Below are 27,653 nucleotides of genomic sequence, written 5' to 3'. Positions count from 1 at the left end.
CTCTGAGACTATAACTACTGAAGCAAGCTACTCTACCACCAAAAGTCCTCCAGACAGAGGGAGGCAGAGGGAATTAGGAGGTCCGGAAACTGCAAGGCCGTGCATTGAGTCAGACAGCAAGGTACTGTGCAGGTCTATGGCAGAGAGAGACTTTGCTGCTGTGAGAGGAAACATTGCTCACGCATCCTTCTGCACCTGGAGACGGTTTGGCCAGCTGCGACTTACATCTGTACCCCTCAGCTTAGAATTACACAACCTATACCAAAAACCTCAATTGTATGAGATACTTTAGAAAGACAGGAGAAGGAATACCACAACCCCCATCATCGTTGCTATCCATCCATACATTGGGGAAGTAAATTACACTGTGTTCTGCTTGGAATTGTGCCTTGATACTGTTGGATGTACTACTACTCCTACGCTGAAGGTTAGTAAAGAGAGACTTAAAAAGGTTTGTGCCACCAATTTTTTTTTTCAAGCCAGCACTTGGATCTGAATACTTTTGTAATTGCATGTAATTAAAACTTAGTATAACCACTGAGTTATTCAATGAAATGTATCTGTATAGCGCCACCTGCTGTTTGTTCTTTTCCTTATTTTTTCATCCACCTTACTGAGGTGGTCGCTTGCGCTCAGTTTAGGTCTTAAACTGCCATCATTCCCATCTTCTGTGGCTGTGGCAATTACAGGGAGAGATCTACAGCAGAAAGGACACACACCCTGACCTGTGGTAGGGAGAGAGCTGTAGAAGAAAGGACACACCCCCTGAGCTGTGATAGGGAGAGAGCTGTAGAAGAAAGGGCACACCCCCTGAGCTGTGATAGGGAGAGAGCTGCTAAAGAAAGGACACACTCCCTGAGAAAAGACATGCTCCTGAGTTGCTAGCCTGAAATAAATCTAACAGAGCAATTGGAGCAATGATTGTGGAGATCTCTGGATCCATGTGAGGAACAGGGCTGGTCCCTGCTTTGTTAGTAGGAGATTGCCATGTACTATATGATGTCTGATTTTCATTTTTTACATCAACCCATTTAATTATTTGTGTACATTTTGGCCAAAGCGTAATAAGCCACTCACCACGTCAAGGTCGCCTCTATGAGTGGTCCCTAACACTAGTTCCTACCTGTTTATGGGCCATGATAGACACACAAAGTCCAGGGAGCGCAGGTACAGCATGCACGCCAGGAACACTCTGCTTTTAACCCCGTCCGGTGCTGTGACAGCTTTCATCGGATTCAGGGATGCAAGTACCAACATGCATGCTGAGCCCACTATATACTTCTCCTGGAGCCAAATGGCTACTGGTAGGCGCTGTAAAAGTAGACTCAGTTTTATACTGACTTTAAAACCAGCCTCCAGGGCAGACTAACTGGTCAGGTGTGCATGACTGCATGGAGATCGCCACGCCTCCAATATATACTACAAAGAAAAAATGTGGGGGATTCAGTCAGCACAACCCTGTATGCAGGTGCACATCGCTATGGCGAAATACACATACAAACGCAAAAACACAAATGCAATAGCACTCTGCAACCAGCACTCTGCCCTGCCTCTATGCTGGATGTGCATGCTGTACCTGCGCTCCCTGGACTTTGTGTGGCTATCATGGCCCATAAATAGGTAGGAACTAGTGTTAGGGACCACTCATAGAGGCGACCTTGACGTGGTGAGTGGCTTATTACGCTTTGGCCAAAATGTACACCAATGCCCCATTCAACATCCAGCATAGAGGCAGGGCAGAGTGCTGGTTGCAGAGTGCTATTGCATTTGTGTTTTTGCGTTTGTATGTGTATTTCGCCATAGCCATGTGCACCTGCATACAGGGTTGTGCTGACTGAATCCCCCACATTTTTTCTTTGTAGTATATATTGGAGGCGTGGCGATCTCCATGCAGTCATGCACACCTGACCAGTTAGTCTGCCCTGGAGGCTGGTTTTAAAGTCAGTATAAAACTGAGTCTACTTTTACAGCGCCTACCTGGAGCCATTTGGCTCCAGGAGAAGTATATAGTGGGCTCAGCATGCATGTTGGTACTTGCATCCCTGGATCCGATGAAAGCTGTAATGATACCGGACGGGGTTAAAAGCAGAGTGTGCCTGGCGTGCATGCTGTACCTGCGCTCCCTGGACTTTGTGTGGCTATCATGGCCCATAAACAGGTAGGAACTAGTGTTAGGGACCACTCATAGAGGCGACCTTGACGTGTGAGTGGCTTATTACGCTTTGGCCAAAATGTACACCGATGCCCCATTCAACATCCAGCATAGAGGCAGGGCAGAGTGCTGGTTGCAGAGTTCTATTGCATTTGTGTTTTTGCGTTTGTATATGTATTTCGCCATAGCGATGTGCACCTGCATACAGGGTTGTGCTGACTGAATCCCCCCCCATTTAATTATTTATTACCACTAGCCTGGTCACCATTCGCCGGCCATTGCACCTGCATCCACACTTATGCCTGGCAACTGGCCAAAGCAATTAACACCCAGCAGCCACCAGATACGAACCCTATTGCCAGGATGTGGTCCAAGAAAAGAAAGGGTGTGCCCTCCTGTCACTCCACAGCGCTAGGTAGCATTGGTTTGAGGATTGTCAATGTTTTACCTGTGCACAACTATCATTGCCAGAGCCATTACCACTCCCATCCTCCGCTCTTTCTTCCTAGGTTTGCTGCACATGTTGAAATCCAACATGCCCAATGCTCCTCTCAGTCGGCATCTACTATTACAGGAGAGTTAGTATGCCCCCATAAACATGAGAGGAGTGGGATAGAAAGATTATTTCCCGTTACATACAGTATACCATTCTTTGCTAATGCAGAATATTTGATAATCTGGCCCAGACGTCCCTAGGGGGAGCTCACTGCATACGCTGAATAGCTGCCAACTGTCCTCAATTTGCACCGACTGTCTCCAATTTTCAGAGACAAAGTCGGGCTGTCCTGGGCCCAAAATGGGTGATTCGAAGGGCGAGGCTTACAGGTCCCGAATTTACCAACTAACAATGTTAAGTATAACACTGGAGTCAATGGGAGCAACAGTAATGCCTATGTGGTGAGCTCCCCCTAGTGGCGGCAGCCAGTAGACTCCTGCAGAAAGTATATCCCCCTGTACATGTTCCAGTCGTCTGCCTGTTTCAGGGAATGAATGATTATTCACCCTTCATATAAAGATAAGTGGTGTACACTTTTTTGGGAGTGGGGAGTCGCTGATACCATGCGGCTTCCTCCTTGGCGCATCAATGCCCAGAACCAGTCCAGGTGGGTTCTGAATCCTATGAAATGGTCTAGTTATTAGATATGAACCATCTCAGGACACGTTCACATACAGTACATGCTCTTTTATTGCCCATATGAAGAGGTCAGATCACGATGGGGAAGGAAGGGGGGGGGGGGGGGGGGGTCTTGCTTTTGCATTGGGGCCCCAGGAGCTGCAAGTTACACTTCTGTTTGTCCAGTGTCCATATTAAATAATGGAGGCATGTAATTACAGACTTTTATTATTTATAAGAAATGCTGCTATTATGTTCATATTAGTAACTCCGCTCCAGAAATGTTAAAAGGAATGTGAGCGCCCCCACGGACCCCCCTGTAGTAAGAGTTCGGGACGCCATTTATAAACACACATCATAGGCTGTTTGAGAAGGCACTGATGCTCACAGTAGCGTCGCAGGCTTCTCACTGCTTTTCTTAGGCCGCGTGATGTCATGTTAATCGGTCACATGGCCTAGGCGCAGCTCAGCCTCTATTGAAATGAAGGTGTGTATGTTCTTGCCAACCACTGAAGATTGGCTTGCAGGAGGTGTAAGGTCACGGTGCACGCAGCAGAAATTTTTGCCTTTCATTGCCACAACCCTTTTGAGGCAATACCCCTATTGATCAGCACCCACCCCTGCTTAAATGGTGTTCCGCCCCCTTTTGAGCAGCGCCCATTCCCCTCATGGTACTTGGGGCGCCACAGCTTCCTCTAATGATACTGGATCTCAGCGCCCCATACATTAGCAGGACATGGAGGACTGCTTTACCAGCAAATGGAGGCCAAAGGAACACTGTTTTGCCCTTCATTGTTAAAATAGAGGCGCGTGGGTCCCTTTAACATATGCGCCTGGTGTACAGTAACCCCATACTGCAGACATAGTGTGAAAAGACCCCTATCCACACAGGGGTATAGTTATTGTCACCTCCTGATGAAGCACGAGCGAAATGTGTTGAGGTTGCAAGGTCCATAGGAACAATTGATATGTCTCAGCCTGGTCGGTATATTTAACATGACATATAGCACATGCACTTTATTCTGTGCTTTGAGTACACAGCTTCCCTTTTAGGGATCATGCACACAATGTTTTTTGTCCGCATCCAATCTGCATCTTTGGGGGCCACTAAAGATGCGGACAGCACACCACCTGCAAAAAAAAAAAAAAATAGAACGTCTTATCCATAAAATGCACAAGGACAGGACAGTTCTACAGAGGGCAGGACATTCCGTTCTGCAAACTGCGGAACGCACACTGCTCGATATCTGTGTTTTGCGGATCTGCAATTCGAGGACCACAAAACGGCTATGGCCATGTGCATGAGCCCTTAGTGTTAGTTTACCGTTATATCTGTAGTTTTCACTTGTTTGCTATGTATTAATTTTAGCGCTAGCACTTTATTTCTTCCCTATTACCACTTTATTGATTTTGCAGGATTGCACATTATTATATTTTTTTGGGAGCCACATACATATAATTGTATTGCTCTCTCAAGCAGGGCGGCGACGACAGATTCGTTTGCAGACAACAGAATTAAAGTCCAAATTGATGCTTTATTTTATGACACTCCAACAATTTACAGGCAAACCCAGTTATAATTCACTAGGTACGGTGAAGTTCCAGCACCACAAAACAAAACAAACAAAATAAACTCCTGCCCATCTGAGCTAATACAGATTAGTTTCTAGCTCACCAATTGAGCGCAGGTCACACACAGAGACTCCGGCGTCTCTAGCCAGCTAGGCAGCCAGCTTCCTAGACTTCTTCCAGGCATAAAGACTGAAAGCCTGGGATGTGCTTTTATTTCCTCCTAACGATCCCAGCTGGCTACACCTGGGAATCCCTCAGGCTAGTGGAAAATCTGCCCTGGAATGGGGGTGGACTGGGGAGGTCCCACTACCAAACCTACCTTGCCAGTCCAAATAAAATCCAGCCCTTGAACTTTTAACAAAACTGTCTCAGCAAGCTACACCTTGCTGAAACCACTTTAGATTTCCTGGATTTTACTTACCTCCAGAGCCGGCCTTTGGGGTGTGCGAGCTGTGCAGCCACACAGGGCGCCATGGCAACAGGGGCACCCGGCGGCCGACACAGCTCGCAGTCGTCTCTTACGACAGGCCGGCCCGAGATTGTGTGAGGCGAGCCTGGCGAGCTGAGCCGCTGCAGCTGCAAGGTCAGGTTCTGGAGCTTGGAGGAGGAGCTTAAGAGCGCAGGCGCAGCGTCCAAGGATCCGCTCAATGTATGAGGGCGGCGGCCGGTGCTCTGCAGACAGGGAGGGAGCAGATGACTTCAAATAGTGAGTACCTGTTCTTATTGTTTTTTTTTTACCAAATATCTTTCATTAAATGGGGGCAGGGTCTAATTAAGGGAGGCAGGGGACAGGATAAGTATGACAGACACTGGGTATGATTAAGGGGGCAGCGGACTGGATAAGGGTGACAGACACTGGGTATGATTAAGGGGCAGGGGACTGGCTTTGGTTGACACTGGGTATGATTAAGGGGGAGGGGACTGGGTAAAGGTGACAGGGTATGATTAAGGGGGGCAGGAGACTGGCTATGGGTGACACTGGGTATGATTGAGGCCCTTAATCATACCCAGTGTCACCCATAGCCAGTCTCCTGCCCCCCTTAATCATACACTGTCACCTTTGCCCAGTCCCCTGCCCCCCTTAATCATACCCAGTGTCACCCACAGCCAGTCCCCTGCCCCCCTTAATCAGCTATTTGTATTCTGGAGCGGCAGGGGGGGGGGGGGAATCTATGAATGACAGTTTTATGGGGAACATTTGTGGATGGCACAGTTAAGGGGTGGGGGGTCTGTGGATGGCACTGTTATGGGCTGTGGGGGGGTCTGTGGATGGCACTGTTATGGGGTGGGGGTCTGTGGATGGCACATATATAACAGTGCCACCCACAGATCCCCCATAACAGTGCCATCCACAGATCCCCCCTGTAACAGTGCCAGCCACAGATCCCCCTGTAACAGTGAAAGCCACAGATCCCCCCATAACAGTGTACGTCATCCACAGATCCCCCCATAACAGTGTCCGTCATCCACAGATCCCCCCATAACAGTGTCCGTCATCCACAGATCCCCCCATAACAGTGTCCGTCATCCACAGATCCCCCCATAACAGTGTCCGTCATCCACAGATGCCCCCATAACAGTGTCCGTCATCCACAGATCCCCCATAATAGTGTCCGTCATCCACAGATCCCCCATAACAGTGTCCGTCATCCACAGATCCCCCCATAACAGTGTCCGTCATCCACAGATCCCCCCATAACAGTGTCTGTCATCCACAGATCCCCCCATAACAGTGTCCGTCATCCACAGATCCCCCCATAACAGTGTCCGTCATCCACAGATCCCCCCATAACAGTGTCCGTCATCCACAGATGCCCCCATAACAGTGTCCGTCATCCACAGATCCCCCATAATAGTGTCCGTCATCCACAGATCCCCCCCATAACAGTGTCCTTCACAGATCCCCAGTAATAGTGCCATCCACAGACCACCATTAGTTCCAAACCCACCAAAAGCACACCTTTTGGTTAAAAATTTTTTTTTCTTATTTTCCTCCCCAAAAACCTAGGTGCGTCTTATGGGTCTTATAGGGTGAAAAATACGGTATATATACAGTACAGACCAAAAGTTTGGACACACCTTCTCATTCAAAGAGTTTTCTTTATTTTCATGACTATGAAAATTGTAGATTCACTATGAAGGCATCAAAACTATGAATTAACACATGTGGAATTATATACATAACAAACAAGTGTGAAACAACTGAAAATATGTCATATTCTAGGTTCTTCAAAGTAGTCACCTTTTGCTTTGATTACTGCTTTGCACACTCTTGGCATTCTCTTGAGGAGCTTCAAGAGGTAGTCCCCTGAAATGGATTTCACTTCACAGGTGTGCCCTATCAGGTTTAATAAGTGGGATTTCTTGCCTTATAAATTGGGTTGGGACCATCAGTTGCGTTGAGGAGAAGTCAGGTGGATACACAGCTGATAGTCCTACTGAATAGACTGTTAGAATTTGTATTATGGCAAGAAAAAAGCAGCTAAGTAAAGAAAAACGAGTGGCCATCATTATTTTAAGAAATGAAGGTCAGTCAGTCAGCCGGAGAACTGGGAGAACTTTAAAAATAAGGGCTATTTGACCATGAAGGAGAATGATGGGGTGCTGCGCCAGATGACCTGGCCTCTATAGTCACCGGACCTGAACCCAATCGAGATGGTTTGGGGTGAGCTGGACCGCAGAGTGAAGGCAAAAGGGCCAACAAGTGCTAAGCATCTCTGGGAACTCCTTCAAGACTGTTGGAAGACAATTTCAGGGGACTACCTCTTGAAGCTCATCAAGAGAATGCCAAGAGTGTGCAAAGCAGTAATCAAAGCAAAAGGTAGCTACTTTGAAGAACCTAGAATATTAAATATTTTCAGTTGTTTCACACTTGTTTGTTATGTATATAATTCCACATGTGTTAATTCATAGTTTTGATGCCTTCATAGTCATGAAAATAAAGAAAACTCTTTGAATGAGAAGGTGTGTCCAAACTTTTGGTCTGTACTGTATATATATATTCAACTATCATGGCTAAATAATGTAATTGTATTGCTATTCTGTGGATCGTTTTAATATTCTATATATTTGGATTATTGTGAATAGGAATTGTATTACATAGAGGATAAATTTGTTTTTATTGATCTATAAAATATTTGAATTTGCTTGGAATATATTTATTTATTTATTTATAACTGAGGACTTTTTTGGTGTTTATTCTACAGTGCGAAAAGACACACATTTTTATGGGTACTGTATTACACTTCTTTTCCCTTGTGGTGGCGCTGCAGGAAAGCCGAACATTTATGTTTTCACAGAGGCTGTCCAAAGCAGAGAATCCCTTTAAGTAGAGCAGGTCATATTGGCACTCTAGGGGGAATGTAGACACTGAGTAGATAGTTTTCCCTATGCTGCAAGGTTTTACCTTATACAAAACCCCAGCACCGTCATGTGACACTGCCACTGCTAGTCAGAGAAACTAATATGTGAAATAGAGATTTTTTTTTTAAAAGAATGAAGTCGACTGGCCCTTTAAATATTTGAATAATATGCTCAGTACATTCTCACTGCTATGATATAATGTATATATGACATGTAATATGTGCTTGACTTCAGAATTATATCTTTTGTAGCTCTGTCTATGATGCAAATTGAGTATGATTCTGATTAGGTAATAGTTTAGGATAACAATCTATCTACACCTCAGATATGTTTCATTCATGTCATCAGATATTCCTCAACCCTGAGACACAGCTTGCACCCCTCATCCTTTGTCACGGAGAAGTCTGGCATAAACCTATGTGTAGTTTCATACAGACCCTAGCAAAGGGTGACTTGGGCCCTTAAAACCAACAAAAGGCTACCTGCATGCTATAGACACCATTGAGACAATATTTTTGATAGGCAATTTTGGTCCAAAAACATTCTGACGGTTGCTTAGCACAAGCCCCTAGTAATCAGAAGATACCATCAGATCTCCATATTTACAACTACATCTACCATTACTCCAGAGAAGGATTTTGAACACTGAAATCCCAATCCATTGGAGATATCAGACAGTCTTCATTCCTGGTGACAATTTTTTGTGGTCTTTTTAAATGGCCCACGGGGACATTTTTGTACTTTTTTGCATTGAAGAGCTTCATTGGATAACTGTACAGTATGTTTCAGCAGTTCATGTTGGCCGTCTTTGATTTCCTTTCCCAGCCCTGACGGATTCGTGTGATCTTCTGGTCCAGACATGGAATGATCAGGATGAATTTCATGGCCAGTACAGCGCATGGAATGATTAATGAAACCACAAAAACTGGAGGGAGATACCATCTGTAGAAGGGTCCGAAGATGAATCTGTCTCCACCATAGACAAGTGTATGCGCTGTACAAAGCACCAATGTCAGGTAGCCTAATTTTGACTGCAAAAGATAAAAATGCATAAAAAACGTAAATGAAATGGCAAAAATAAAAAGTAATAGACTTTTCTAAAAGAATATTATGTATAGTCATGACAAACAAATTTGAGACTGGCACAAATTATGGTTTTTAGAAAGTTTGCTGCTTCAGTGTTTTTGGATCTTTTTGTCAAATGGTTTTCTATGGAAGCAGATATACAATTATAAGAATTGCATAGATTTTTATAACATTTTTTGACAAATCCATCAGTTTTATGCAAAGACTCAATATTTCCAGTGTTGACCCTTTTTTTTTTCTAAAGGGCATCTGTCATCAATTTTATGGTGTCCAAATTAAGGGCAACATAAACTAGTTACAGATTCCATGTAAGACCTCTTCAATTTGCCCTTGCATGCTGGATATCAGCTTCTGGGCCAAGTCCTGACTGATAACAACCCATTCTTACCACAGTGCTCGGAGTTTATCACAATTTCTTTGTTTTTGTTTGTCCACCTGCTTTTTGAGGATGGACCACACAGGTTCCCAATGAACTTGAGATCTGTGAAGTTTCAATTTTTGTTCACCTAGCAACTTAATTATCACTTTCGTCTTGTGACATGGTGCTCCATCATGCTGAGAGAGCATTGTTCATCTCCGGAATGGTTGGGAGAAGTTGCTCTTGGATTAGGTTTTGAGACCATCCTTTATTCATGGTTGTGTTCTTAGGCAAAGTTGTGAGCGATTCCACTCCCTTTGATGAGAAGCGCAACCCTACACCTGAATGGTCTCAGGATACTTTACTTTTAGCATGACACAGGACTCAGGCAGCTCTTTGCCTTCCTGCAATCTCAGTAAAGGTGGTTCAAGTCTTTGTCTTCTACACACAAGTGATGTAACAGATGGCCTATCTGTCCTTGAAATAACGGTGAGGATGCCGGAAGCTAATAAACCTTCACCTTATTACAAAGGCGCCTAGAGCCTAGAATAATGGCTATTGTCCTTCCTTTGTCTTTCCACAATAAACTTAGTAATAAACGGTAGAATAAAGACTTCACCTCTTCCTATTTTCCTTGCTTGACACTGAGACCATGAATTGGCTCCTCTGGGCCGTGGAGCCCAAGAGAGAGCTGAGAGGAGGGGGTCCTCTCCTTCCCCCTTGCCCCTCACTCCATCTCCTACTGCTTCCACACTCTAACGCCAACTCCCTACATCTCGCCAAACCCCTAACTAGGCCTGAACTGTGGCACATATACAGTATAGGGTGCTATACTGCATACTGTGGGTTGCTGTATACTATAGGGTGCTATACTGCATACTGTGGGGTGCTGGGGTGCACTGTAACGCTAGGGTGAGCCGAGCCCCGGTCTCCTTCCTGCAGAGCGGTGCCCACTTCCAGCCTGAGCCCAGCTGCCCAGAGCACTGATCCTGAGCCGCTGGAGTCTTCAGAACTGGAAGTATTTACAGTCATTCACTGGACTCTACCAGGTGTGTGGATTTTTTGTGTGTGTGTTGTGGTGGAGGGCGTGATTGCCTGCTAAGGTGTGGGAAGGCGGGATCCAGGGGGCCCAAGTAAATTTTTGCCCAGGGTCCAATCAATATTAAAGACGGCCCTGCATATACTGTGGTGCCATCCCCATCCAGTGGTGGAATGTGTGAAGTGCACCCAACAGCCCGCTAACAAGGATTCTACACAAAAGTATAATACAGCATGATACAACATATAATATAACAACTTTGCAGTGCCGACGTACACTAGTGGGATGCTGCAGAGAGCCAAAAGTCATTCCTCTGCCGAAAGGTGACAATTCAGCTGTCACTACCCAAGCAAGTGAACATGCAGCGGGCCATTTGCGCAAGTGACTCAGAGCGACTCCCTGCCTCCATCTCCACTGCATACTGCCACGGTGTGCTTGGGTCATCTGCCTCGTCTTCCTCATCTCCCTCTTGCTCCCTCGGCTGTTCCTGCTTCTCCTCTCCTGTCACCTGTGTAGAAAAACCACCCATTTAGCTACACTTTGATTGTGCTCCAATGTCCTCCTCCTCCTCCAGTTCATCCCCCACAGGGTTCATGTGGCCGTGAGATGTAGGCGCCACATCTCCAGCCCCCTGACGAGACATCCCCAGCATCTTTTCCAAGATATGAAGTAGTGGAATTACATTGTTTATCCCATAGTCCTGGCGACTGACAAATAACATGGCATCTTCAAAGGGCCTGAGCAAACGGCAGGTGTCATACATGAGCTGCCACTGGCTGACATCGAAGTTACACAGGGAAGTACTCCTGTTGTCCGCTTGGATCATCAGAAAATCGTTAATGGCCTTTCTCTGTTCGTATAGTCGGTCCAACATATGGAGGGTGGAATTCCAACAGGTGGAAGCGCTGCATATCAGCCTATGTTGGGGGATACCGTTCTGCCGCTGCAGCTCAAGGAGGGTGTGCTTTGCGGTGTATGAGTGGCTGAAGTGCATGCAAAGTTTCCTGGCCATTTTTAGGATGTCTTGCAGATGGGTGGAAGACTTCAGGAAATGCTTGACAACATGATTGAATATGCGCGCCATGCAGGGAGCATGGCTCATCTCTCCTTGACGCAGTGCCGACACCATGTTCTTCTCTGTTGTAGGTCACCATGGTTCCGATTTTTGATTTGTCACGGAGAAAGCCAGGATTCGATTTCTTGATGAAGCACACGGAGCAGTTCCTCCCCTGTGTGACTCAGTTCACCCAGGCAAACTGGGTGCAGAACAGCGTGACACCGCCGTGCCCTGCACATGTGGTATGCTGGTGGGGCACTGTGAATTGTCCCTGCAGTGGAAGCTGAGGACATGGTGGAGTATGAGGAGGTAGACGCAGACATTGTCGCAGAACCAACTGAATGGAAACGTGGAGGCAGATGCGGCATCACCTGGTCAAGTTGCGGGTTTGGCTGGGCAGGAACCACATTTACCCAGTGGGCCATAAAGGACATGTATTGTCCCTGACCATAGTTACAGCTCCACACGTCGGCGCTGCCGTGCACTTTGGTAGACACCGACAGGCTCAAGGACTGGCCCACCTTCTGTTCTACATATTTGTGCAGGGCTGGTACTGCCTTTTTGGCAAAGGAATGACAACTTGGGATTCTCCACCTCGGCTCGGCACAAGCCATCAGTTCTCTTAAAGGTGCAGAGTCCACCACTTGGAGAGGAGCAACTTGGCCAGGAGCACGTTCAGCTTCTGCACCGTTGGATGAGTGCACGCATACCGTTGTCTCTTGGAAATCGCTTTGGTAATCGATAGCTGACGGATTGACTGATGAGGAGTAGGAGGGCGAGGAGCAGGAGCATCAGGACCAGTAGATGATGGGAAGGACAGACAGCTCCCTTCGGCTTAGGTGGTGGAGCCTTGACTGCCTGAAATCGGGTGCGTGCCACTGGGTGATGTAGCAGTTGCTGCAGCAGGCTGGACCATGACATTGGAGCCACAGTTCTCCCAGCCCACTTTATGGTAATGCTGCATATATTGACTCAGGGCCATGGTGCCAACATTGGCACCCTGGCCACGCTTCACCTTCTGCCCACAGATTTGGAAAATGGCCATGTTCACCTCCTTCGGCGGTTTAACAAAAAACTGCCACACCGCCGAGTAGGTGATTTTATCCCCAGCACTCCGCACTGACTGACTGCTACCTCCGCTGCCTCCGTGAACTGCTGCACCACTACTTTCCGGGCAGGTAGGATCCTGCGAAGCGGGTGGTCTACTTCGGGCACGTTTGGCTCCTGACCTACCACTGCTGCTACCCTGCTGACTCCTGGCCACGCTTCCGACTTGCTGGCTCCGCTGCTGCCTCATGCGCAAGCTGCAACCCTCTTATCCCGATGATGATGAAGCCCGTTCGCCACCTGGCTCCCAATTGTGATCGGCTACATCATCATCTAGTACTGTCTGCACGTCACTGATGTCCTCCTCAAGGTCTCTGAGCCAGGAGCCTGACCGCTTGCAACACCAGCTCCCACACCACTCTCCTCATCACTACTTGCCCACCTACTAGAGGAAGCGGCAGATGTCTCCTCCAGATCTTGGCTGGGCAGTATCTGCTGACTATCCTCTAGTAGCTCGTCCTCGCTGTATAGTGGAGCTGAGCCCACAGCGTATAATACTTCTATGGCTGAGGGAACAGAAAAGTACAGAGGCCGGTTGAGGACAGGTGAGGGCACAGGGCCTACTTATGGGCCATGCCAACTAAGGGTTGTGTCTGACGAACCCATCAACTCTTGGCTGGGGGTGTCTGATGTCACTTAGGACGAAGTGGATGACCGAGTCAACCATTCAAGAACCTCTAGTCAAGACACGACCGCTAGATGACAGTGGGAGCTCAGGCCTCTCAAAGTGACCCCAGTTGCCACGCCCCCTTACTATGCTGCGACCTGTGCCTGCGCCAGAAACATTTAGGCCTCTGCCCCTCCCCTGTGGAGGGCCTGGCACTTCTCTGTCTGGCATACTGTTAGATTAAATAAATAAATAAAAAGGAAATGACTGCACCCCAAAAAGGCTGTCATTTTCTTACTTTACCACACAATGGCTAATAAGCGTCTTTTCCCCCCACTAATACACACCAAAAAATGCTTTAGAACATATAACTGCACCGCTGAACGGCAAATAATACTTTTTTCCCCCACTAATACACCCCAAAAAAGGCTGTAATTTTCTCACTTCACCACACAACGGCTAACAAGCCCCTTTTTTTTGCACTTATACACCCCAAAAAGGGCTTTAGAACATATAACTGCACCGCTGAACAGCAAATAAGCCCTTATTTTTTCCCACTAATACACCCCAAAAAACGCTTTAGAACATATAACTCCAACGCACAAGGGCAAATAAGACATAGAAATATTTATTTGTAATACACCCTGTTAATGGCTGTATTACACAGCACTTGCACCCCAATAACAAGAAAAGTTTGCTGGAATGACAGAGGTATCATCTATTGCAAACCTGAAAGCAGATGTATAATGGCAATTTAGATCTCCAGTCAGTGCAGCAAGGTGTAATAGGATTGTTCCTATTACCCAGGCTGTACACTCCCCTATTGGACCCTGTTCTGCTTCAATAATGTGGAATAATTCCTCTCTATCCTTTCCCTACACTTCTAATGATCTTTCCCTAAACTTCTATTCAACAAAATAAAAGTTTTCAAGTCTTTCCTAGCACTTTCCCTAGTGCCTGCTGACGTCTCTCCCTGCACTAAGTACACTGGAAAATGGCTTAATCCACGATGGCTGAGGCTATTTATAGGGCTGTTACATCACAGGGCTGGCTGGCTACTAATTGGCTGCATGTATGGCATTGTGGATGATCCCTCATTCCCAGAGTTCTTTGCTCCATGTCCTAACATGTGCAGCAGTCATTTTATGAAAAAATGCGATTCGTTACCACGAAGCGTTAGGAAATTCGGATTCGGTGCGAATCGAATTTTTCCTGAAATTCGGATCGAATTCCACTTTGTCAACTTCGATTCGCTCATCTCTAGAGATGATCCTGGTACTTGTTAAACTTTCTTGGGTCCCATGAAGCCTTCTTCACAGCCACTGAACCTCTCTCCTTGAAGTTCTTGATGATCCAAGAAATGGTTGGTTTAGGTGCAATCTTACAAGCAGCAATGTCCTTGCCTGTAAAGCCCTTTTAATGCAAAGCAATGATGACTTCATTCTTTTCCTTGGAGGTATCCATGGTTAACAGAAGAAGACAATAATTTCAAGCACAGCCCTCCTGTTAAAGCAACTACTCTGCTCTTCTAATTTAATCATAATGACAGAGTGATATTATCTGCCTTGTCCTTGTATACACTTTCTTCCAAGCTAACGAGAAGATCACTGAATTGATTTTTGCGCATTATTTTGTGGCAAGGCTGAAATGCAGTGAATTTGGGGTTTTTGTGATTAAGTTAATATTCATGGCAAAGAAGGACTTTGTATTTAATAGCAATTCATCTGATCAATTTTCATAACAACCTAGAGTTAATGCAAATTGCCACCATAAAAACTGAAGTAGCAAACTTTGTGAAAACCAAAACTTGTGTCAATTACAAAACTTTTGGCCATGACTGTAGAAAAAAAATGTATAAACATATATACTCACCAACATTACTGTTGGTATATTAGGGACATGTAGACCCTGGAAATGCCCAAACCCCACAGGACCACCCACTTATGGGTGAGATTTGTGTAAGCTACTCCCTCTTTTGGCCTGGGACAGCCCAAATTTGCCATGACTCTCCCTAAAAATTAGGCAAAGTCCCTGCAAATTCTGGACTGTTGGCAACTATGATCATAAATTATGACAGAGTCTGTTCTCTATAAAAAACATAATAAAAATAAGTTGTTCTCACACATATAAAAGCCTATTGATCTACTCAAAGATAAAAGCAAATCCAGCATTACAATCACAAATTTTAAAAATGTAATGCTTATTGGGTTTGTGAAAGAGAAAGTACAATGTACTTACCTGTACGAAGCGAAATTCTCTCCAATTGACTGCATTGCTAACTGATGGCAGCGATGTAATGCCCAATAAAACATAAAAGAAAAATCCTAGTATGCCCAATGCCACATAGGAGTCTGAAAGCCAGGCATAGTAGTTGCTAAATGGATATGTTGAATTGTCTTTTATCTGAAAAGAAACAGTATGGGCAATTATTTTTCTTGAAACATTTGCCATCTAATAACCACAATCCCACTCAACCTTCACAGCCCCCTTTGCCCCCTAAGAAATTTCTAATGTCTGTAGACATGTGGTGTCGGTGTACTATTGCATGACTTGACTTCTGATCCATCACATAGTTCTGTTAAAGAAGTAAATTATGACCTTTGGAATTTTTGGATGGTTGGTAGACCATAGAATCCTCTGGTGTTCCAAGCTCTGACATGATAATGTAACCCTGGCCACAATCAAGCCAATGAGGTCTAGCTGCCAACAATCCTACTTGAAGATGACTTTGAGTAGACCACTTGTTGATAGGCTCTAAAACTTTACTTTTAATTTTACTGACTAAAAAATCCTTATTCATTGTTTTTTTTTTTTTTTTTACTAACATCCTACTGTTACCTAATCCTCTAATGAATCCTATGGGGGAAATGCGTCGGGATTAGGGTACTTTCACACTAGCGGTTTTCTTTTCCAGTATTGAGTTCCGTCACAGGGGCTCAGATTTATCCTAATGCATTATAAATGGAGAGCATTCCGTTTAGTATGCATCAGGATGCATCAGTTCAGTCCCTCTCATGTTTTATGGCCGTTCTTCCAGTCCGCGCATGCGCAGACCTTTAAATCTGTGAAAAAAATAAATACCAGATCTGTTTTTCCGGATGACACAGGAGAGACGGATCCGGTATTTCAATGCATTTCACATAAATTCCATCCGTTTGCATCCAGCCTGCCTGCCTGCCGGAATCCTCTGCTTCAAGTGTGAAAGTACCCTTAGTGTTGATCGAGCACCAAAGTGCTCGGTTGTTCGGGTGCTTGGGTAGAACACCTCGGGATGCTCGGGTGCTCTACCGAGCACAATAAAAATCAATGGGAGAACCCGAGCATTAAACCAGGCACCACTTGCTCTGAAGAGGGGGACGTGTCTGGATCATAGAAAAAGGTCAGAAATTGATGGAAACACCACCAAAATGGTTCGGGAACAGCATGGGGAGGATGTCTGGATGCATCTTGGACTCCCAGTTCGCTGCTGGGAATGATGTTGTCCGAGTAATACGCCACTTTTACAGACTGACAATAATACGCACAAAACCAAAGATAAAATCGATTTTAGAGGAACAATTGTTGGGAAACATTCTTTCCTGTATATTTACTTGTATATAAAGTGAAAGTGCTGCCAAAAATTACAAGGAAGAGACACTCCGATACAACCTGTATATCACATAATGGAGGGCCTCATTCACATTGTGGTACAATTGTTCAGGTAGTGGGGCTCCTACACTCATAAAGCCTATGCACTAAGTGAAAGGGCTTCCAAAAATTACAAGTGACCGGCACTCCAATACACCCTTTATTACACATAAAGGAGGGCATCATACACCCTTGAAAAATTATGATTGATGGCCTGCTGGTGACCCTCAAAAACATTAGGAGCAAGGGCCTACTGGTGACCCCCTAAAACATTACTGCTGCTTATCTGACCATATAAAACATTGCGGGTGAGGGTCTGCTGCAGAGCTGACTCTCTAAAACATTAGGGGCGAGTGCCTGCTGCTGATCTGAGCATCGAAAAAATTATGGGCGAGTGCCTGCTGCTTAGCTAACCATTGAAAACATTATGGGCGAGGGCCTGCTGGTGAGCTGACCCTGTAAAACATTATGGTTGAGGGCCTGCTGGTGAGCTGGCCCTCAAAAACATTATATGCGAGGGCCTGTGGGTGAGCTGACCCTCTAAAAGATTGTAGGTGAGGGCCTGCTGGTAAGCTGACCCTCTAAAACATTACATGCTGTGAGGGCCTGCAGGTGAGCTGACCCTCTAAAAGATTGCAAGTGAGGGCCTGTTGGTGAGCTGTCCCTATAAAAAATTATATGCAAGGGCCTGCAGGTGAGCGGACCCTCTAAAAGATTGTAGGTGAGGGCCTGCTGGTGAGCTGACCCTTTAAAACATTACATGCGAGGGCCTGCAGGTGAGCTGACCCTCTAAAAGATTGTAAGTGAGAACCTGCTGGTGAGCTGACCCTCTAAAACATTATATGCGAGGGCCTGCAGGTGAGCTGACCCTCTACAACATTAGGAGCGAGGGCAGACTAAGGCCTCATGCACACGGCCGTGTTCCGCGGCCTTGAGCGGTCCATGGAATGCCGGGCTGGATTCCTGCTGACAGCAGGAGCGCACGGCATCATTGGTTCCTATGACGCTGTGCGCTTCATAACGCCGCTGCACTACAGTAATACACTCGTATAGATCATACGAGTGTATTACTGTAGTGCAGCGGCGGCATGAAGCGCACAGCGTCATAGCAACCAATGACGCCGTGCGCTCCTGCTGTCAGCAGGAATCCAGCCCGGCATTCCATGGACCGCTCAAGGCCGCGGAACATGGCCGTGTGCATTCAGCCTAATAAGCATGTGGATATGATGGAAAAGGAGTTGGAGGAGGACGAGAAAAGGAAGATTAAACCATATACCCTTGTTTGTGGTGGAAAGGGTGCGTGGGAATTCAGTGTATTCAGTACATTATAAAAAACACATTTAAAGTGCCTTTATGTTCAGCCGCTTTCCTCTGGTGCAGTAGAGAAGTCAGGGGCAATCCAGGCCTTGTTCATTTTTATAAGAGTCAACCGGTCAGCATTTTCAGTTGACAGGCGGATGCACTTATCAGTTATTATGCCCCCAGCAGCACTAAATACCTGCTCTGACAAAACGCTGGCGGCAGGGCAGGCCAGCACCTCCAAGGCATAGAGTGCCAGTTCGTGCCACGTGTCCAGCTTGGACACCCAGTAGTTGTAAGGCACAGATGTATCATTGAGGATGCTGACACGGTCTGCTACGTACTCCTTCACCATCTTCTAAAATTTTTCCCTCCTTGTGACACTAGGCCTCAGGGTGAGGGTGCTGGCAGGGTGTCATAAAACTGTCCCAGTCTTTGGGGAGTCTTTGGGGAGTGTTGCCCTGCCTCAGTTGGAACTGCTGTGTGTTCCCCTCATCTCCCCTCCTCGGTTGCCCAAAGAACTACGGACTCTGCCGCCAGCGTTGTCAGCTGTAAATTTGTGGAGCAATTTTTCCACAAGGACCTTCTGGTATTGCACGATTTTGCTCGTCCTCTTCACCAGAGGAATGAGAGATGAGAAGTTCTCTTTGTAGTGAGGGTCGAGAAGGGTGAACAACCAGTAATCACCCAAAAATTGGATTTGATCCAAATTTTGGGAAAATTTGGAACAAATTGGATCTCCTTAGAATTGATTCGCTCATCTGTACCTGGGAAGCATTGAAATGGAAGTGGTGGGACATCAGTAAGATGAGTGTTACTTCTTTTATGAAGTATTCTGATCTTTTAAAATGATTTGTGGCCAAGCAACCGCCTTAAAGCACCGTTAAAGGAAAAATGTAGCACTACTTGGGAATAGGTGACCATACAATACATCCATTTAGTACATATTCATACTTACTAACATTATAGTTGTTAAATTTGGGGCATATAAGCCCTTCCCTGGGAACACCCAAAATCTACCAGGAACTTTCCACTTATGGGGAGAGCTTGCATAAGCCATGCCCATTATCTAGATATCCAAAATTAGGGACAGACTTTTCACATTTGGGACTTTTGGAAACTATGAATGGTATACTAATACTATTAATTATTACTTTTCTACCAATTCATATCCCAGTCGGTTTACAGCTCTTTGCACTGGAGAATTGTAGGATCCTGCAACGAAGTCAATGAGCATCACAATGTAAAAGCAGAGTACAATACGGATAGGTAGGTCATATTATAGCACTGATTACCTGTGTGATTAGATAACTGTTTGTCCACCATCGCACATAGTAGCGGATAGGCATAACCAGGGTGTAAATGGCATGTAGAAAAGCATACGCCAAACCTAAGAGTCCCAGCTGTTTTCGGCACAGCATCCATTGGTCCAGGCAGTCTGGAAAGCGGCTATACTTTGTGCCTCTGTAGAGCTGGATGATGGCAGCAAGGATTCCTGGTAGATAACACAAGGCGAGTAGTATAAGGGACACAACAGGGAACACCCTGTTGGGAATGGAAATTGCAATCAGGTAGGATGTGTCTTCTTTACGTGTAGCCAAAGGATGAAACACTTCAGTCACTAAGCAGTAGAGGAAGATCAACACCGTGAATACAGCACAGATATAACAGGGCAGTCTCCACATTGGAAATAGTTGTAGTGGGTAGTTCTCTATCTCATTGGCTGCCAGTAGAGATCCTTGGTCTAGTGGCATGAGTCCAAGAGAGCGGGCAATCTCCATTACAGCTTCTTTTGCCTTGGCATCATCACCACACAAGAAGACCTGTTGAGAGACAAGTTCTAATTTCAGAGTGTACTTTTAAGCCTAATTTGTGGAAAGACTTGAGACTTCATTAGCCAATTGACACATTCCAATTAAAGACACCTCCAGTATGCAAAACCCATTGTCATACACCCTCTTCGGAAATTCTGAGTATATAGAGGGGGGCTTCTGGACCATCATGTCTTGGCCAGAGTATAGAACAGTTACTTGTCCCTCGCTCTGGAGGACCTGTCCTGTCCTAGTTTAGGACCCTTTTAGACTGGTCAATGATGGGGAACATACTGTACATCTGAACGCCCAATCATTGCTGCGTGTAAACAAGACACATTATTGGATTTTACATGGGGCATTAAAATCATTGCTTGTCACAGTATCCAATGTAAATGGGATATGCTGATGACAAAAATAGCATGGGGATGAAGGATTGTGTTAAAAAACATTTGTCCTCATACTAACAGCAATTGCCACATGTAACTTGCACTTAACAAGTGCAAATCGACATGTTCTGTTGTCAAAGGGGTTGACCGAGTTATGAAAAAAAACATATACAGTGATGCCCATAATTATTCATACCCCTTGCAAATTTTTACTAAGTTACTTTTATTCAACCAGCAAGTAATTTTTTGACGGGAAATGACATAGGTGTCTCCCAAAAGATAATAAGACAATGTACAAGAGGCATTATTGTGTAAAAAAAACATTTCTCAGCTTTTATTTACATCTGAGCAAAAAGTGTCCAGTCCAAAATTTTGGCTATTACAGCAATCAAGCGCTTCCTATAATTGCAGACTAGCTTTTTGCATGTCTCCACAGGTATTTTTGACCAATCATCTTTACCAACGAGCTCCAAATCTTTCAGGTTGGAGGGTCTTCTTGCCATCACCCTTATCTTTAGCTCCTTCCACAGATTCTCAATTGGATTCAAGTCTGGACTCTGGCTGGGCCACTCCAAAACGTTAATGTTGTTGTCTGCTAACCATTTCTTCACCACTTTTGCTGTGTGTTCTGGGTCATTGTCATGCTGAAATGTCCACTGGTGCCCAAGGCCAAGTTTATCTGCAGACTGCCTGATGTTGTCGTTGAGAATCCTCATGTATTGCTCTTTTTTTATGGTGCCGTTTACTGTGATTAGGTTCCCTGGTCCATTGGCTTAAAAACACCCCCAAATCATTAGGTTCCCACCACCATGTTTGACAGTAGGGATGGTGTTCTTTGGGTTGAAGGCTTCTCCTTTTTTACGCCAAATGAAGGAAACATCATTGTGACCAAACAATTCAATTTTTGTTTCATCTGACCATAACACAAAAGACCAGAAGTCTTCTTCTTTGTCCAGATGAGATTTTGCAATGGCCAGGCAAGCTTTTGTGTGCCTTATCTGGAGAAGTGGCGTCCTCCTTGGTCTGCATCCATGGAACCCAGCAGTGTGCAGTGTCCGTTGGATTGTCTGCCTTGAGACATTGCCACCAGCAGAGCCCAGATTCACCAGGATGGCCTTGGTGGTGATCCTTGGATTCTTTTTCACCTCTCTAACTATCCTCCTGGCCAGCACAGGTGTAACTTTTGGTTTCTGACCACGTCAATAATACTTTGCACTGTAGCCACTGGAACTTGAAAACATTTAGAAATGGCCTTGTAGCCCTTTCCTGACTTGTGAGAAGCCACAATGTGCAGCCGCAGGTCCTCACTGAGCTCCTTTGTCTTAACCATGACTGTCCACAAACCAACTGCAGAGAGCTGCTGTTTTTCGCCTGTTGAGTTGATTAAAACAGCTGTTCCCAATTAATCAGGGTAATTAGGATGCTTTAGAACAGCTTGGACTATTTGGAATGGTATAGAACTTTTGATTTTCTCACAGACTGTGACAGTTTGTGAAGGGTATGAATAATTTTGGACTGGACACTTTTTGCTCAAATGTAAATAAAAGCTGAGAAATGTTTTTTTTCCCCACAATAATGCCTCTTGTACATCGTCTTATTATTTTTGGGGAGACACCTATGTCATTTCCCGTCAAAAAATTACTTGCTGGTTGAATAAAAGTAACTTTAAGTCAAAATTTGCCAGGGGTATGAATAATTATGGGCAGCACTGTATAGCACTGTAAATCTGATGGGCAGCAATATATAACTAAGCTAAGCAAGTTTTAGTCAAACAAAAATTCTATTTCCTCATTTCCCTGGTTCTCTTCTGACCCTTTGTTTACCTGCAATAACAACAATCTCTGCCCCTCCCCCTGCTCTGCAAAGGGGGTGAATACAAGTGCTGCCCTGAGTGACATGTCTGCCTGCTGGGATACTCAGCAGCATGTTGTATGTGTAGGACTACAAGTCCCAGCTGTACAGTGACACTGCTGATACACACAGGATCTTCTTCCTGCCTGTTCTTGTGCAATGCTCTGCAGAACTCTTCTAGTCTGTCAGCTCCTCTGCCCAGCATTTGTCTCCTCACTGGCTGTAGCTACTCAGTAAAGCCTTCAGCCCTGAGTCTGTGCTGCTAAAGGGGTTAAAGTTTTTTTCCTGAAGAATCCAGGGAGAGAGCAGACTTTAGTGCAGGGGGGCGTGGCCAGCACAGTGACATCTGGTGTACAGACACATATCTGCTCTCTCAGGCTTGTGCACGAAACATCATCAGAGCAGGGAGTGAAGCTGACATCACAATTCACAAGTCATGTGACTCTCAGTGAAATCTGAGAAAGCAGCCACTGCAGATAAAGTAAGTGCATGGTAAAGCCTTTACACTTGATTAATTAGAAACATACAAAGAACAAAAAGAAACTCGAACAACCCCTTAAATGCATGTTACTAGGCACAGATTCGCCTATGTAAAACTAGCCATTAGACAGCCAAACCATTGATTTAAATGGGCACTGTGTAATGCTTTATTTATTCTGTGGGGGTACTATACTTACTGCCAGAATTCCCCACAGTCAATCACTTGTTGTCCTAGGAAGAAGACACTTTGGAATTAGCGTATTGTCAGGACACCCTTTAACCAGCAGGAATTGTCCAAAGCAGACCCTTTTAAGCTCCACATCATAGATACTGTACACCCCTCTGATTAGTATGTTGTCTCAAGATGTCTTGTTGGCATTAAGGTTGTGTGTCCTTAAACAGAGAGGTCTAACTTGAACCTTCTGGGCCCGAATACAAAATCTGTTAATACTGGTGTCTTCTCATGTGACAGAGGAGCCTTTGTGTTCTAATTCCACTGCCACCTCTGCAACCCCCCATAGCTACCCCCCTGGTGAGGTTGGTCTCAATGTGGAAATCCCCCCTGCTGTAGGTGAGGCAATTTTGACAAGATGAATCATATTCTGCACAGGTCTTTCTCTGATTGCACACAATGGTTTGGAAACAGAAATTAAAATTTTTGGGCTCAGTTTGGAGATATTGTAATTTTCGTATGGACCCTGATCAATGATGTCAACTGAGCATCACCATGTTCTGGTTGGTGGAAGATGTGATTTAGAGGAAGCCATATGGACTGTAGCCAATGTACTTGGAAAACCCAAAGAAAAGTTGGTACCTTCTTGATGATGTTATGTGTCTTGTCTATTTTATCTAAGATGAGCTGGATTGGGAAAACGTGTCAAAAATCAAGAGGTGATTTTTTTCTAGGTATGCCCCCAAAGCTGTAAGTTGCAGTTTGCGGGCCCCACTTAAAAATTTTTAATAGACCCCCATGTACCATGCACAATTTAAAATACTGGTGTCTTCTTATCTCTAAGAGGAACCTTTGGGCCACCTGAGAACCATGCCCCAGGTGTGAATTCATTCTTTGAACCCTCTATAGCTACACTCTTGTGTATCTCTTACAAAGTTCTTGAGATTTAGATGTTTTTGAAACATCATTAGGTATAGCTGTAATCCTTACCTGTCTACTTGCATCTAATGTTCCAGACTGCAGGGCCCAGGCAGAGACTGTGTTAAATGCCTTTACTACTTTACATCCTGGTAACAAACCCGCCAGGTATTCCGCATTAGATTCTGGGTACTGGTTTATTTTTAGGTTGTTACTGACGTCTACCAAGACTTTACCCTTCAAAACGTCAGCAAAGCCTGTGAGAAAATCATAGTGTTCCCTATGAACTGCTATGATAATTATGGCTGATTTCTTTGCTGCCTCTGCATAGCTTAGAATATCTGATCCCTTTGGGACAAGATCGGAAGACTTAGGATTCCTGCTCCCAAAAACAACAGAATAGCCGCACTGGAGCAACTTGAGTCCAAGTGATCTTCCAAAATCTCCGGTTCCGAAAATACAAACAGTCTCAAGTTTTGCAGACTCCATTGCTTGAAGGGGAAAACAGTTAGATGAATCACACATCTCCTGCAAAACAGAAATAGCGGTTGGTTCATGGGTGAGAATTAGCAAAGAGCAGATATGATGGTGCATATGATGACATCTGAATTTCTTTTATTTTTTTTAATTAAAGTGAGGTTTTATTAACTGCTATTTCTATACTTGTTTCAGCTGCACATGAAGCCATAGTGGGGAGGGGGCTACTCTGTCCACACGGGGTTTTAAAACAAGTGTCCTGGCTTACTTGCCCCTCAGGCTCTTGCAGGCTGTGTTGGAGTGGCATAGTATCTGTGTGACTAAGTAATCTATAGCCACAGATAGAGAAGCACTAGAAGACAGAGGTGGGGAGAAGAGGGAGATGCAGCTGAAGTTTCTTGCTCATTCCTGTTTCATGCTATGAGAGAGGAAGTGGATCACAACTGGCTTACAATACTGAGAGTAGCTCTACCAGTCAAGGGGTTGGCCCATCTCACACATTTTTCACATATGGCTAGGATATGCCACAAATGGTCAGAAAGGAGCAGTTCCCGCCTCTGAGACCCGCACCTATCTCTAGCACAAGGCACCTAAAGAGAAGGAGAGTGCAAATTGCATGTGCTGCATGTTCTCCATTCACTTCTATGGGAGTTCCAAAAACAGCCAAGCTAGCGCACTGGGCTATTTCCAGGACTCCCATAGAAGTGAATGGAGAGCGCACTAGGCAAGCACGGCTACCTCTCCATTTACTGCTGTAGGACAGCTGGAAATAGCCAAGTCAGCACACTGCTACTTTCGGAACTCCCATAGAAGTGAATTGAGGGTGGCTGCGGTGCGTCCTTGTTCACTTGGGGGCCCCGTTCTAGAGATAGATGTGTGTCCCAGAGGTGAGACCCACATCTGTCTGACATAAGTGGCATATCCTACTGATATGCCACCAATGTGTGAAATGGGCCAACCCCTTTAAGAAGATCCCAACTCGGCAAACGGATCTACTAGAAAAATAAAATGTGTGTTTCTGAAAGGCAGCTGGTAGATGGAAATAAACCCCAAAAATATGTTGGTTGGGCGGACAGGCTCTTCTTGGTTTCACACTATGGCTGCTTTCAGCAATTTGTGAAAATTAGATGTCCCAATGAATTAAGTCCCTCTTCCCCTCTCACAAGATGAAAAAATGTGAAAGAGAAAGAAACTTCAGCTGCATCCCCCTCCTCTCCCTCCATCCGCTATGATGTCAGAGCAGTGCTGCATGCTGTAATCGATCAGACCCCTCTCCTCCTCATGCCATCTATGCAGACTAAGGCAGAGAGACTGTAACATAGTCACCCTCCCCATTTCTCTTTTACATTCAGATTTTTACATGCAGTACATGGGAGACATTACAGCAGCTCCCCTTCCTTTCTGTCAAGTAATGTTTATTTCAATCTAGAACCTGAACAGAGGCAGGTAATGGAAAGCTATGGGCTGCTTGAAATTGAGAAAGATGTCACCCTTTAATAACATACATGTACATCATTGCAAATGAAATCATAACGATAGGTACACTTAAAGGGAATGTTTATTAATTAGAACATACAGCTGGTGGCAGTTGAAGATTTAAACTAAGAACATGCGACCAGCTCAGTAAGGTGGACAAAAAATAAGGAAAAGAACTAACAGCAGGTGTTGCTATACAGATACATTTTATGGGATAACTCACTGGCTATACTAAATTTTTAATGACATGCAATTACAAAAGTATTCAGAACCAAGTGCAGGTTGGAAAAATGAAGAATATGTTTCGTACACAACTCCTTTAAGTTGCAATGCTCACGTCCTCTAAATGTTATGCATGCATTTGAATTTTAAGAGTTGTGGGCTAATGCTACCCAGCAGCCCTGGCTGACCGATTGCAGGGAGAAAGCTGTCAATCAGGGGCTGGAGGGTGCGGTGAGCTGGCAGCTTACAAACACTGAACGTACCCGAGCACTGCAACTAATAAGGTTTACATTCCTTTAAAACTCCCCCCACACACATAAATCATAGGGAATGCAGTACCTTATGCTGCATAGAGAGGGCAGCGTGAAGGTGGTGACAAATCCCTTTAAATCTTACATACCAACGATCAACTTGCCATAAAGCGAGCCAGCACTTACCTCGCTGTCTCTTGTCATGATTGAAGCAGCAGCTCTCAGTTGTCCAAGAAGTCGTCTGCAGCCTTCAGCCAAGAACACGAACGTGTCCTGTTTATTAAAGAGTCAGCTCTTTGCCAAATTTCAGTCCCTCCCATACCAGTAAAGCTCCGAGAGAGTTCACTCAGGGAAAGTCCCAATATTTCATAAGATGCGAGTTTCTTAAAAACATTAAGATACTGGCACATTTTACAGGGGATGGAATTACTCGATAATATGCATTTCGGGGTATTGGAGCTTTCCCTTACTTTGTAGTGATCTTGAGTTACATTTTGTCTTTTTCTCTGTTCACATCCAAGCTGCATTCAAAATGATGTTGATTTTTTCGCAGTTTTAATGGCTGCGTCGCCTCCTGGCATCTTCTTTCTGGTTCAGTGTCACTATAGAGCAGTGGTGGTGAACCTGTAACACCCCAGAGTGGCATTACCACTTCTGCACCTCACTACTATCTCCTATGGTTAACCTAGTGTCATCCTGTGTACTTATTTCCAAGCCCTATATAATGTGCATTTCCTATTTTGCAACTGTTTATGTTCATGTGTAATATGCCTGGTTCACCAGTAGGTGGCAGCAAAAATGGCAGAGTTATAGGTACAGAGAATGGAGCTTTCCTTCCATTCTAACACCCCCCTCTGTTATGTGGTGGGCGTGTCCCACTTGCTGCAGGAAGAGTGGGGACCGGTTAGTTCCAGTTTAGGTCTTCCCTAGACAGGGGAAGGGTGTGCAGCAGGTGCACGTCCCTGCTGGATGTGCCTTTTGCAGGCCAGCTAAAGCACCTTCTGCTCAGCTGCACATGGAGCCCACAACTTGGAGCCTCTGAAGCCAGGAAGTAATGTTCCCTGGACAAACCTAGAGCCAGACTACAAGAGAGAAGTTGCAGCACCCAGAGAAAGCTGAATTATATAGCCAGGCTATCAGCACAGCAGAGCCAGAGAGCAACAGATGTAGCAGAGAGGCGTTTGCCTGCAACAGTTAATGCTAAGGCCTTCTGGGATCCAAAACA

General features: G+C 45.2%; 1 protein-coding gene across 2 annotated transcripts; it reads right to left on the bottom strand.

Moving 5' to 3' along the window:
• Positions 1 to 7,835: 7,835 nt before the first annotated feature.
• Positions 7,836 to 26,738, bottom strand: LOC121000593 (metalloreductase STEAP4-like). 2 transcript variants are annotated; one of them, XM_040431124.1, is made up of 5 exons: positions 26,615 to 26,738; positions 24,075 to 24,530; positions 19,677 to 20,204; positions 15,694 to 15,858; positions 7,836 to 9,232 (listed from the first exon to the last, which is right to left on the bottom strand). In XM_040431124.1, exons 1-5 carry the CDS (start codon positions 26,630 to 26,632, stop codon positions 8,987 to 8,989), a joined length of 1,413 nt encoding a protein of 470 aa, XP_040287058.1. In that variant the 5' UTR covers positions 26,633 to 26,738; the 3' UTR covers positions 7,836 to 8,986. The 2 variants fall into 2 exon arrangements, with proteins under 2 accessions (XP_040287058.1, XP_040287059.1); XM_040431125.1 differs by lacking the exon at positions 7,836 to 9,232 and adding an exon at positions 14,664 to 15,097.
• Positions 26,739 to 27,653: the final 915 nt, after the last annotated feature.

This window comes from Bufo bufo, chromosome 5 (genome assembly GCF_905171765.1).
Source record: "Bufo bufo chromosome 5, aBufBuf1.1, whole genome shotgun sequence".
NCBI classification, from domain to species: domain Eukaryota; kingdom Metazoa; phylum Chordata; class Amphibia; order Anura; family Bufonidae; genus Bufo; species Bufo bufo.
The sequence above is the reverse complement of the archived record's forward strand: the minus strand, read 5'-3'. Positions and strand labels throughout refer to the sequence as shown.